Source organism: Engystomops pustulosus, chromosome 4 (genome assembly GCF_040894005.1).
Source record: "Engystomops pustulosus chromosome 4, aEngPut4.maternal, whole genome shotgun sequence".
Taxonomy (NCBI): domain Eukaryota; kingdom Metazoa; phylum Chordata; class Amphibia; order Anura; family Leptodactylidae; genus Engystomops; species Engystomops pustulosus.
This window is the reverse complement of record NC_092414.1, coordinates 63005272-63019375: the sequence shown is the minus strand read 5'-3', so window position 1 is coordinate 63019375 and position 14104 is coordinate 63005272. Positions and strand designations below refer to the sequence as shown.

At 40.6% G+C, this 14104-nt stretch overlaps 1 protein-coding gene across 4 annotated transcripts in view; it reads left to right on the top strand.

Annotated features, from left to right (window-relative positions):
• AFF4 (ALF transcription elongation factor 4) overlaps positions 1–14104 on the top strand; it is a 57110-nt gene that overhangs the window by 27415 nt on the left and 15591 nt on the right. For 2 of the 4 annotated variants that reach the window (XM_072146092.1, XM_072146091.1), the window contains exons 3-11: positions 4540–4666; positions 6829–7578; positions 8801–8845; positions 9802–9888; positions 10128–10164; positions 10273–10321; positions 11147–11201; positions 12843–12880; positions 13827–13989. In XM_072146092.1, coding sequence (XP_072002193.1) covers positions 4544–4666; positions 6829–7578; positions 8801–8845; positions 9802–9888; positions 10128–10164; positions 10273–10321; positions 11147–11201; positions 12843–12880; positions 13827–13989 — 1347 coding nt within the window. In that variant the 5' untranslated portion in view covers positions 4540–4543. Of the gene's footprint in view, positions 1–4539; positions 4683–6828; positions 7579–8800; positions 8846–9801; positions 9889–10127; positions 10165–10272; positions 10322–11146; positions 11202–12842; positions 12881–13826; positions 13990–14104 lie in introns of those variants that run through there. The other 2 variants (XM_072146094.1, XM_072146093.1) reach the window with 2 other exon arrangements.

Here is a 14104-nt window from a genome sequence, read left to right as displayed (position 1 = left end):
AGCCTGGCACCAATCTGCTGGAAGTGTCCATAGCGGATATATACCGTATGCATATATCCTTACTTTCACAATACTCTTATCTCTTACAGTGCAACCCAACTGTGCTGTACACCATTGAAATGAAGCCTGATTTATCACTTGCACCTGCTGGCCTCAGATTATAAGGTTTTTCTAGGTGTTCCACATTTATACATAGCATCAATTAGGTGCCTAAAATAGTAACTGACTCTAATCCTCTTTTTGGCTGCCAAGAGCGGTCAAAAGGTTCATGGAATCCCCTTTGGTACCTGCTGATTCATTTATATGTCCACCACCATAATTTCAAAGAAGCTGTCAGTAGATGATGGTGTTTTGTTTTTTTTTTGTTTTTTTGATGTTGGCCACCTTTCACCCTAACATTTTTCACAAACTAGTTCTGCGCATGTTTTTAACGAGCCGAACTTGCATTACACACTGTATTAGGTTTGTTTGTTTCTATTTGCGTTTTTCTTTCTTTTTTTTTTTTTTTTTTATCTCTGATCAGTTTCCATAGAAAAGATTGACCACAGTGACGCAAGTCTTTTCTTTTTTTTTTTTTTTTTTTTACGTGCATTCTGTGTGTGTGAAACAGTGTAAACTGATCAATGCATGAAAAACGCTGAACTCTGACTGAAAACTTGTTGAACTCTGAAGGAACTATAAGTTTTTCACTGACCAAACCCTGATCGCACTCTTATGAAACTCTGCAACACTAGTGTGAAAGGGGCCTTGCAGTTTCTATAAAGGAATTGTTATGGGTTTCTTTCCCCATGTTGGGCCCAGTTCACAGCTACAGTCAGACCTCTATTATAATCTTCCATCAGTAAAATTATAATAATGGAAGTATGGAGGCCACATTCAGCCGTGATCTCATGCGGAGGTAACATTGTGTTTGCTAAATACAATAAAAACCCAATGTTGCTTCGACATGTTATTATAGGGCAGTGGTTCTCAACCTTTCTAATCCTGTGACCCCGCAATACAGTTCCTCATGCTGTGGTGACCCCAAACCATGCAACTCGCAGTAAAAACACAATAAAATTGCGGCTCCGATGGCTTTAGGCGACCCCTGGTTTTGGTCGTTCGACCCCCGCTGGGGTCCCGACCCACAGGTTGAGAACCACTGTTATAGGGGAAGCCTTTTGAATTTTGTATCCATCTCACACAAGTGGTGGAAATATATTGCAGGACACCATTAACGGCCCATTGAACTCGGTGGACATTTCAAACAGATCGCTTAGACTTCCACAGTTATCATTTTATATGCATAAGGTGATAATGGAGGCCTCAATACAGGCCGGAACTGTGCCTTACACTATGTATTACACATAACTGTGTAGGGGTTTTCTCTCCAGTCCCCTCATGTACCAGTGAGACCAGGTTTACAATACAAGTCCTCTATAGAAAACCCCTCATTGATTCTACTAATGACAATAGAATGAGGAAAAATGTACTGAAAAACCTCTCCTCGGCTTATACACGAGTCAATAAAAAATAGAAAACTTAATACTCACACTTCGGTGTCCGGATCCTTGGCTCCTGATCTTCGTCGCAGTTCACGGCGGCTCCTCTTCTCTGGCCGACAAAGTCATGTCCATGCTATCTGCCGGCGGGCACACACTATGATGCGGCGGTGTCGCCGCTGATGACGTCTTCAGGGGAGACACCGTCGCATTATAGTGTGCGCCCTCCGGCAGGTTGCATTAACGCGTCTCTGCTGCCTAGAGAAGAAGACAGAAGCCGCCACCGAGGTTCAGGGGTGAGTATTACGTTTTTTCTTTTTAATGCACTTGGCAGGGGGCTGGCTAGCTGTATACTACATCCTCGGCTTATACTCGAGTCAATAGGTTTTCCCAGTTTTTGGTAGTAAAATTAGGGGTCTCTGCTTATACTCGGGTCGGCTTATACTTGAGTATATATATATATATATATATAATATATATATATATATATATATATATTTTCCCCTTCCATCTGCATCGACTATACTGGCTAAGGTCATGAAGCTCCTCTAAAGCATATTACTACACACTAATAACACAAGCTGAGGTAAAATAGTAGTCCCATGAACATGACCAGAAAATAGGAGGAAAGAATCTAAATAAAAATAAGTCAGGCGTTTTATACTAAAAGCAATCGTCAAAAAGACAAAGGCTGTCTATTTTCCATATATACACGCCATGTTTTCCTGAGCCTGGACAACCCCTTTAATCAAACACAATGGAGGAGATTTAGCAGAAGTGTTTGGGATCAAAACTGTTCTAGTTGCTCATGGCAACCAATCAGAGCACAATCTTCATTTTTCGACAGCAGTTTATAAAATTAAAGCTGAGCTCTGTTTGCCATAAGAAACTATAACAGTTATGACTTCAGGCACGTGATAAATTGCCCTTTTAAATGCGTGTTTCCTTTTGATTTTGTGGATTTTCTGGAACAACTACAGCAGAACTGCAGAAAGTGGCTACACACCCTTGTAATAAGGTGTTACACACACACACACTGTCTTCTATCTAGTTTATTTCTTGGCTGCCATTCAGCTTTGTAGAAACATGATCCTGGTCGTATGTAATTTTATATAATGCATTAGTCACATGTTGTGACTCATTTATTATTTGCTGTACTTTTCTACCAGAACGAAGTATACTACCTTTTGTTAACTGGTACAGAGTCTGTACCAAAAAAAAAAATTAAAACGTTTACTTGCTGTGGTGTGCCCTTGTCCTGCGCTGTGGTACCTTCGTGCTGTGGCCCTCTTTGATTACAGGGCTTGACACTTTGCCACCAACGGCTTTCGGCTTCCTGGCGCGCCAACCCATCTCTCTGCTCATCTAGAGACTGTTTGCACATGTGCCGCAAATATTCTGTTTACATTGCGTTTACATTAACACAATGTTACGAGATTGTGATGTTGCAGCAAACAAGATGTAAATGTGCATATGATAGCATGATGTAAATGTGATGTGAACGCAGACGCGATGTAAACTCAAATGCAATGTTACCGCAACAGCGATTTGTACATAAAACATGATGCGGGCATGAATGCAGCATCTGGATGAGCACAGAGATCACACAGTGTCTGCCACACTTAAATTTGTTATCCATGGCCTCCTTCCTTCTAAATAAAAGAAAAAAAAAAATTAAATTGTGCTAATGAGCCTGGGAGCCTGGATGGTTCCTGCCCGTGTTACCAGAGCCCTTCTGTACACTTTCACCCCAAGCCGCCCCTCCCCCCTCCCTTGGCACTTCCTTTTCCCTCTTCCCTCTTCAGCATAAGAAGTTTTAGCAGATGGTGGAAGGGGAAGTGCTCCTAGCACACTGTAACAGCATGCAAGTTGCAGCAGGGAGGGTCTCTGGTTTACACCCCCAGTAGCAAAAGCTGATTTCATAAGGAAGGAGGCCATGGATAACAAATATAAGAATATTACCACGGTGCCTAGGTCTGAGTAAGCGTCCTTGGTTATCCATTCTAGTTTTTGAAGATGGATTTCCTTTAACTGTGAACCACAGTGAACACAAAGCCAAAGTTATTCAGAATATATCTTTAAGGAGTTTATCAAATTGACCTCCATCTTTTCTGGTTATGGGTCGAGGCTCCTGAGATCCCTGGAAGTAGGAATGTGTGGCTGAGCACTGTGGTTCATTATGTATCTGTCCGGCAGTGTGTTACCATTTCATAGTGGACCTGCCCCCTGAATATGTTGCTCTATGGAAGGGAAGCATGCAAGCACACCTCCCAACATCTGAGAATGTGAAAGAGGTACAAAGGGAAATGTATTTTTATCTATTTTCTCCCTCCTCCCACCCCCACTTATAATGCCTTTGGTTTCTGTACCTCCATACATTGTGGCACCTCTCCTCCTCCAAAAATTCCCTCCTGTTCTTACAAATATTGTGCCCCTCCACTACTATTATTCCCTCCCCATTTCTATATACTTATTGCTATATATATTCCTCATCTGATGCTGATGGGGTTGAGGTCCTGGTACATAGATCCTGCTGCTCGGGACAGCAGGAGTCTGCAGTATTCTCCTGACCCTCATATTAATACTATGTGCCCTTCTATAGGAAGCCTAGATGTCAGAGACACTGCTGGTGCTATTACTGCTTCCTGGCACGTTGTGTTTTTTTTTTTGTTTTTTTTTTTTATTTGGTCTATTAACTAACTATTAATAACTGGAAAAAAGTTCTTGATTCTGGAGGAATGTAAAAGTGTCATTTAATGAACTGGTTCTGCGGCTTTCTCATTTCTGTGTCCTTACTCATCTTTCATCCTTAGCAACATCCATACACAAGTGCGTGTTTATCTGAGTTACAGGCATTACATAATATCATTTATTGGCTTTTATCCTTCAGGGAAGCACAGGCATGGATCCTTTCTAAGACCTGTGTGTTTAGCCTGCTCTGTTAAAGGATTCCTTCATCCTTTTGGTTGAATGAAATCCCCCAAATCGCTTTATATTGTGGACGCAATAGTGTAGTTATCTGTTAAAATGTTGACTTTGCATACGTCTCTCTTTGTAGCAATATGAACCGTGAAGAACGGAACGTGCTGCGTATGAAAGAAAGGGAAAGGCGAAATCAAGAAATCCAGCAGGGCGAAGAGGCCTTTCCATCTACCTCTCCTCTCTTTGCTGAACCTTATAAAGTTGTAAGTGTGCTACACGGTAATAAGATTTCTACATTCCCAGTGCAAGTCTTCATCTGCTGTGTTCTCTACCACATACGGTTTCTATATGTAAGACTTGCCATAATCTAGCACAAAGCATGGCTTTTAGCAATGGCATCCGTAGCGCTGCTCAACACTTGTATTGGCTTGTAAATGTATTGTCTACGCATTTAACAAATTCACCAAATTGGACTGACTAATGAAGTAATTGCTTCCGGATTAGAGCACAATTACATTGTTATTAAAAACCAGGGCTACTTACTCCTAGATCCAGGACCCGTGACTGTATTTGCCATTCGTGGCCTCCCTTCTTCTAAAATCAATTTTTAAAATGATTCTAATGAGTAAGAAGGGATCTGGGAGACCCTGGGACATGGTAAAGTTTGAGATTGATTCTTTCAATAATGATATAATGCACAGCTCTCTCTACCCATCGGCCAGAGTTCTGTATATTTCCCAGCAGTTGTCCCTGATATAACACCTTTACTCTTGGAATGGTGTTGGCAGTGATAACAGTGATAAGCTGCAGTGGTACACTGACAAGGTGCCCCCCCCCCCCTCCCCATGGCAGGGAATCCTCAGGGAAATGGGATTCCTGGCAGGGTCCATCCTACACAGTTGGGCCTGCCATGAGAGTTTTGTAGATTTCTCTATTGATTTGTATCTATTTTATTGTGTGAATAGGCCTCTCACACTTGAAGCAGCATTGACAATAAGCACCTCCTTCTGTTATGGTATTCATCTGTTCTTTGCTGTTTTTTTCCTCCCCTCTCATATACTCTGCTCTTTCCTGTAACATATGACTTTATTGCTGAGATTCCCTCTTTTATATGTGGATTTTGAGTCCTGTCAGGAAATATTATTTCAGGTCAGCATGGAAGCAAATCTTGCTGTCTTGTTTGCATGAAGCTGAGCAAGAAGGACATGGATTATAGTATATAGAAAGTATTTAGAAGCCATTTTGGTTACAGTAAGGTCATTTAAAGAAATCCACAACAACAGTATGGAATTGTGGCATATTTTTCCTGGCTTTGTTCATTATTTCCATGTGCTCAGATACTATGAGACAGGCTTCAGCTGAAGAGTAGATGCTATCACAGGTGAAGGATCTAAGCTTTCCCATGCCTTTATTTAGGCAATTGGTGGAGGTCTCGGTCTCATCAAACATTTTGTAAAATTACATTTGTGACTTCTATTCCTAATCTGAAAGCCTGATATGATAATGGAGATAAAATGAGTTCTGTGAGCTGTGGTTTTGTTTTTAAAGGGATTGGCCACTCCTTTATGCAAGTTTCCCCTGTGCCTTTACTGCCTTTTAGATAAACCCTGAATGTTTGTCAAGTGATTCAGCAGACCTGCTTCTTACTTTTGTAATTTGTACATGCTGTTTTCTTTACATCTCTGAGATCTGTTGAGTTGGAGGAGCTGCAGCAGCAGTGATTCTACCCCCCTGTCAGTACAGGCAGATTGTGAGAAGAGAGAGGATTATATCATTTGTAGGACCTGGAGCAGTGATGGATGGCAGCTGTGTGTGTATATGCAGAGGGCAGCATGCTGAGAACAAGGAAGAGCTGCAGCTTTCATAGGAGGCAAAGACACATGTGACATGTCTAATGTGATCTATTCAAAAGTGGCCAACCCCCTTTTAATTTTGACAGGACTCCTGGGTGAGAATGTGGGTCCTGCATTTCCCACCTGCGCACAATGTTTGTACACACGCTAAGATCCTTGCTAACAAGCAAGTTCAATCTGAAAAAACTCCTACCTCGTGCTTATGGGATTGTACAGGCATATAACGTAGAATCACCTAAGTGAACAGACTTGCTAAATTCAGTTCCGCAATTTTCGGTTCTTTACAGAAAAGGTTTATTGGACCAAACCAATTTGTGAGTAACAGGCTTTAAAGGGAAGGTTGTCCATTTTGGGATACATTCAGAACGTACGCTCGCCCCTCTCCATAGAAGCTATTGGCCTGTCCCTATTATCTAAGCCTTTATATGGATAGGATGAGCTTTATCCTCAAGGTCACTCCTGTTTTTGCTTTATTAGCTGCTTAATGTTGTCTTAATGTTGAATTTTGTTTGGAGGATTTCATACTAACATTTCCTTCTTTTGTTTTCTTTTTTTCTGTTCCCTTGTTTTAGACAAGCAAGGAAGATAAATTGTCAAACCGAATCCAGAGTATGCTGGGAAACTACGATGAAATGAAGGATATGATCACTGACCCACCTTTGTCACTTGGGATTTCCAAGCACCCTCCTCCTCCATCAGATGACAAATCTGGACAAGGCTTCTATGCTGATCAGAGACATAGTTCTTCACACCAGAGCAGTAAATGGACTCCTGTGGGGCCTGCACCAAGCACTTCTTCCCAGTCCCAGAAACGTTCCTCATCGAGTACACAAGGAGGACATAGCAGGAGCAGCAGTGGCAGCAGCAGTCAAAGGCATGATAGGGAGTCCTATAGCAGTAGCCGAAAAAAGGGCCAACACGGGTCAGAGCACTCCAAATTGCGGTCCATTAGCCCAGCAAAGCAGGCTGCTTTAAATTCTAGCCATTCACGTTCTCATGGGATTGATCACCACAGCAAAGATCGCCAACGCGCTAAATCCCCAAGAGACCCGGATGCTAACTGGGATTCCCCTTCTCGAGCACCTTCATTCTCAAGTGGACAGCACTCCTCACAAGCCTTTCCTCCATCTCTAATGTCCAAATCCAGCTCAATGTTGCAGAAACCTACAGCCTATGTAAGGCCGATGGATGGGCCCGAATCTATGGAAACAAAATTGGCCTCTGAACACTACAGCAGCCAGTCTCAAGGCCATAGCATGAATGAGCTGAAGTCCTCTAAAGCTCACTTAACAAAACTGAAGATCCCTTCTCAGCCACTGGATGTAAGTCTCCCCTACCCTTCTTACTTTGTGGATTCTGTCAAAATTGGTTCCTAATTTCTTACACAGTCTGCAGCAATTCCATTTGCCATACCAGATCATTCATGCTCTGTTTACACCCATTGGAAATAAAATCCACCAACGCTTTACACTTATTATGATGATCTGGCATTGATTTCTTTCTAAACTATGTGAAAATTTTCATATCAATTCAAATAGGAATCACTAGAGGATTTTAACACTCATGGAAGATTCACTTGTTTCAAACCAATACCATGTGAAAATGGTTATTTTACTTTACTTTACTATGCCACTACTCTATTTCACAAGTAATATGCGTACAGGCATGGGTACCAAACTGACCCAGGTTTGCATTGCTTGCAGTAGTCTTTAACATTGGAAAACTGCACGTCCTTAATGTAAAACAATGTTCATTTACAGAATACCCCTGTCATTAATAGAAAATTGCACTTTTTTCATAGCTTTCTATGTTTAAACGGGTCAAATTTCTTCATGATCTTTTCTTTTTTATTGCTGTTTCTGATTTACCTAAAGAACTGTCAATCCTAATGACTAAAATGTTTGGGATCATGCATATATTATGAAAGGTACAAGTCAAGTTCTATAACTTGGTGAATGAGCACAAAAAAATTGTCCAGTAAATACAATGGGCTTTCAACCATTTATTACCATGACTTTACAGAATTGTGTTCCACTCTCTGTTAAACGTGCACCCAAATATAAATTGGTGCCCTGTGTCGGAGCAGTGCATGGGGCACCGGATTCATGAAGAATGTAGCCACAATTCATGAATCTGACGCCCCCTGCACACTACACAGGCAAATTGTACAGACTGCAGTTTTTTTTTGCGGGGGGGGGGGGAGGGGGGTTAATAATAAATGTCGGCCAATCTGTTTCCTCTGTGAGCTCATCAAAGGTTGCAGGGCCCTTGAACACGTCACTGTCTCGTAGTTTCACCCTAATATTACTCACAGTGAATCACCTTCCTGTCAGTTGCATTGGTAGGGCTTGTATGGCAGTATATTGTATATCCTTTTTTTCATAGGTAGTGTTCATTTCATTCTACAAATGTGGCCTTAGCTGTAACCCTGCTGCACAATGCACCAGTATATGACATTACATTTGGAAGTCAGACCGATGGCTCTGATTATGTCCTTGCCTTTCTATGTTGTGCATCTCATCAGTTGTCCCTTTTTTATCTCAGGCCTCAGCATCTGGTGATGTTAGCTGTGTGGATGAAATTTTAAAAGTAAGTTTAAGACATGTATATTTTATAAACTCTTTACGATGTTTGTAATCACAGGTTGGCTTTGAAAAATATGCTTGTGTGACATTGTACAGTACAAGTTGTGCCTCTCTTGGGAGGCTACAAGTAGATCAGGTCTTAGCAATGCTCTATCAGCTGAGAGTAGGATTATTTATGTACACAGTTTTCAACCTCGCTCAGTTATCTTCCTCCATCACATGACTATTAACAAAAGGCCAGAGGAAACCTGACGCTTCAGAAGGCTTTTTTTTTTTTTTTATTCCTCTGGTTTTATCTAGTGAAAGTAGCAAGAAAGATTCCTTTTGAATTACAGCTAGCAGAGAATCTTGAAAGCAAGAATTTGTTTTTCCTCTTTAAATCTTAGGTTTACACACAATGGGGCAGATTTATCAAGCTGTCTGAAAGTCAGAATATTTCTAGTTGCCCATGGCAACCAATCACAGCTCAGCTTTCATTTTACCAGTGCTCATGAATATTTTAAAGGAGAGCTGTGATTGGTTGCCATGGGCAACTAGAAATATTCTGACTTTCAGACAGCTTGATAAATCTGCCCCAATGAGTTACAAAAAATAAACATCACTATACAGTTAAAAAGGAATACAACACGAAAAATTCTTTAATTATAATTTTCTTTTTGTAAGCAAGAATGAATAGAATAGTAGTAGAACTGGAAATGTATCCAAATGGTGGGCAAGTAAAACAATAGTTGTTTGCTTTCTGATTTTAATATAACCAATGTTCACTGAATTTGACAATGCAAATGTTAAATGTGCGCAAAAGATCCTGCCTGCAACGTGCCTGCTAAACTGACCCCTCAGTGTTCCTGAAGAACTTCTCCCAAAAATAAATTAATTGGATTAAAAAGTGGCAAATGATTTGCTCACTAACTGTTTGTGTACTGTGTGTATTTATTTTTACTTTTTTTTTTTTTTTTGCAGGAGATGACCCACTCATGGCCTCCCCCCCTCACTGCAATTCATACACCGTGCAAAACTGAGCCTTCCAAATTTCCATTCCCAACAAAGGTTTGCATTCATTATATTTATTGGGCTGGCCATGTCACTGTTTTCCCCAATCACATGTATGCTTCAATTGTAAGTGCTGCTGTCAAATGCCTTTAGTGGCTTATTTCCATATGAACAAAAGGAATGGGCGCCCTGGAGTCTGATTTGTAAGAATGTCCAATGCTTTGTTTTACAAGAATACATTTAAAATTAATACAAAAGATAACTTCAGTGAACTGTACTCATCTTCTTATTTATAGGAATCGCAACAATCAAGCTTTTCTAACTCTGAGCAAAGTAAGTACGGAACATTCTACCCGTAATAGAACAGTGTTATTGGGAGAAATCATATGTACAAGAACTATTCTCTGTATCCGCTCACATGTCTTTGTTTTAACTTTACAGAGAGATACAGTGCATCAACAAAAGCATCTAATGGTCATCCCCCCAAGTGGTAAGTTGCATTTCCTTAGTAGAGAATATAAATTCATACTAATCGCTGGGTTTAAACTCGAAAACATGTTCATTCGCTAGAACGAAAGTATCTGAAGTAGGAGCTGTAAATTGCAGGCTATTGTAATAGTGAGTTGTGGCGCAGGATTATACGGAGGAGTATAAATAGTACACAGGGAGTTTTCCTAATGCCACTAATCTGGCAGCAGACCTCTATCCTTAAAGGACATTTTATGACTTGTTATGTAGAGAAACAATCCCTGCATGTCCTTGAAAGCAGCCGTGCCGCCAAAATATCAGTTGTATAAATTTCTGGGTATGTGTACAGATCTGGTAAATCATAATATAAAAAATAAAAACACATGCACTAATGCGGGAAAAGCTTCTGGTTAGTGTGAGAGCAGCAAAGCATAACGCCCTTCCTCCCTGATATCCATTGATCATCTGATCTTCATATCTGCAGCAGACTGCCAAAACCGGCTTCTCCACTTGGTGTTTAGTGGCATTTTGGCTCCTACTTACAGTAGCCATGCTTTCTGGCTTTGTACACTGCATAATTCAGGTGCCACAGCTGCTAGCATTTGTTGACATTTGGGGTGCCAGACCTTACCCTAAATATGCATGATCTATCCTACCAGTAGGTCAAAGTATTTAAAGCCTGGGAACACCTTTAAGTGGTATTATGCTTCAAACCTAAAAGCCACAAACTGTTGCAGTCTGTAAAAAAAAAAATATATATATATATGTTTATATGTTTATTAGTTTTATGATTTTAGTTTTAGCTTTTATTAGCAGTTGCTTACCTTTACTGACCAATGTTTTACAGCACGCTGAAGGAGGATTTAAAGCTGAGCAGCAGTGAAGATAGTGATGGGGATCAGGTACAGGTTTTTTCTTCTCTAAAATTCCATAAATCTTTGCGATCAGTTTTGCATGTTGTGCCAACTATCCTTGCCTATAGTGTTTAGAACCTGCAGAAGGAAGAAGAGGATTGCCCCATAGTGGTTACAATAGAATTAACTATAACTATTTGGGATTTTTCCAAACAGTCGTCTCTATCAGATGCCCCAGGTTTGTTAGACTCTTCTTTGTACAACACTCATTTTAGAGGGTTTCTTAAACTGATCATGGAATGCCCTATTTCTGCCCAGCAAACAGACATATTCTTTGGGGAAAACTTGACTGCAAGTGTATAGCATTTATGTAGCTCACCAGCTCTATATAGTTCTCATTGCACTCAACAGAGAGGAAGGGTTTTTTTTTGGAAACATTGTCAGGTCCTGAACAGAGAGGATCAAAAATAATAATAAGTAATACCGCTTTATTAAAAATTATCTAATTGGATAGGGGAAGAAGGGCATTCTCAAATGGACAGCCCTTTCTCAAGATTGAAGTGGCAGGTATAAGGGGGAACTACCGAGCACCAGCTCAGGGTGAGCTGGTGCCGGAGCTTATTTTTGTTAGTGTTTTAAACCACAGTATCGCGGTTTAAAACACTTTTTAAACTTTATGGCCGAAGCTGCTTCGGCGCAGGGAGGTACGCGCTCGGCGCACCATGTGCGCGACCGTGCACGCGGCTACATAGGAAGTGAATGAGAGCCGCGCACATGGTGCGCCGAGCGCGTACCTCCCTGCGCCGAAGCAGCTTCGGCCATAAAGTTTAAAAAGTGTTTTAAACCGCGATACTGCGGTTTAAAACACTAACAAAACTAAGCTCCGGCACCAGCTCACCCTCAGCTGGTGCTCGGTAGTTCCCCCTTATACCTGCCACTTCAACTGGTAGGTTTCCTTTAACCTCTTCCGTTTTATGTTGCTTTATGATATAATGTTCACCATATTTTTTTTTTTCTGGTACAAATGAGCAACCCTCGGGGACTATTTTGTAGATTTTTATTTTATTTTTAGAATATGTTTGGTATAAATGAGCATTTTTTTTTTTCTCTATGGATGTGTATTACTTTCTAATATATCTAAATTTGATTAGAAAGTTTCAACGTCTAGAAACATTGCTGGTGAAAATTTTAGACTAGGGTACATACCTTCTTGGGTAGCCATCATTGGTTAATCTTTTTAATGGTGATCTAAAAATACACTCTTAGGCCACTTTCACATGAAAGTGTGAATACAGCCGTATGCAACCCTTACCGGTGCAATAGGGGTCAAAAGGGCAATACCTCTATCCATTTTGGTTGGGTGGGGTGGTATACTGCGCTTCTTCGTATGATGCGGGATGTGTGAGCAGCACTTGCCCCTCCTCCTCCTCTCCAGTTTTTTTACTTTACTCATTGGTGCACATGTATCATATCATAAGTCTGGTTTTGTGCCTAGTGAGAACTCAGGGAACACTGCAGAAACATCAACAATGACAATCTTTGAAGGGAAAGACTGTCTCGAAAAAACTTTCAAAATTGCACTTGCACTCAAAAAAGAAAGGAAAAGCCGAGCCAAAATTGAGATACATGTGTCCTATTGACAAAGATTTGCTTTATTTACTAGAACTAATCCAGGACTTTTTCTTTCAGGATTGTGATAAAACTGTCCCAACCAACACACCAGGAAGGTAAGTGGGCAAATAGTCAGTGTGTTAGGGAAATTAGCTCAAAGTTATAAGGCTAAACGCATAATGTAATAACTAGTACAGGTCTATATTCACCTGTGTGTGTCATGTAAAACTGAACAAAAGGCTGTGCTCTTATCTACAGAAGCCACAATCCAGAAGTTAAGAGAAACTGAAGTTTAAATCCTCCCCTTTTATATTTTAACTTTGCAAAAAAAAGGCGTTAATGTAGACTTGTCTAAATGAAGCAGCTGTTATAGAGCAGGAGGAGCCGAGCGAGGGAGTAAGCGATCATTGTATGCACATTCATAGAAGGAAGGTTGTCAATTACTGATAGCACCACTTACTGGATTAATGACAGTGAATTTTTCTCATAATACAAGATTAAAGTTTTCTTGAGGAGGGAAAGGGGAATTAAGGAATATACAAATCAGCATTATTAGAATAGAAAGTCATGGGGAATACCTGCATAAAGGGTTGTTTTAGGAGAGTAGACGGGTCTAGCTCATCTAATGTTTTTGGTAAATAGTTTAGTAGTTACAGGGGAATTGATGGAAACATTAGGAGGAGAGGTTTAGGTCATATGAATAGGCTTTCCAGGGCCATGGTAGACATTTAGAGGACAAAGGGAGGACGTTCTTGTATATAATTTACCATCTTATGTAACCGGGTGATAAACCGGTTTTATAAAGTTGCTGCCAATTTCCTGTTCCTGATCCAGGAAGAGCAACTCTGGATTGCGAATAAAATACCGTGCAGGCTTAGCTGCACCACGATCTGCTGTCTTGTAGGTGTTTTTTGTTTTTTATTGGAAGAGACCCTCAAAAAGGGGTGATGGAAAAACTTTCCCTAAATTTTCCGATTTGATTCAAAGTTATGAGTTTTATATTGCAGCCGGAGTAAACATGAATTTTATATGTGACAACTTCTTTCTTATTACCTCCATTAGTAATTCTGAACCATCACAGCCTAACAGCGAAGGAGCAGAGAACTCCAGGGATGATTCCAGTAGTCACAGCGGATCAGAGAGCAGCTCCGGATCTGATTCTGAAAGCGAAAGCAGTTCCAGTGATAGTGAGGCCAATGAACCCTCCCGCAGTGCCTCACCCGAGGTAAAAATCTGTAGAAACGTGGATAAAATGCTAATGAAGAAAAACCCATGTATACAGTATATTAAATATCCTGACGTGATGTTACTGTCCTCCTTGTCACAGGTGTGTATTGATC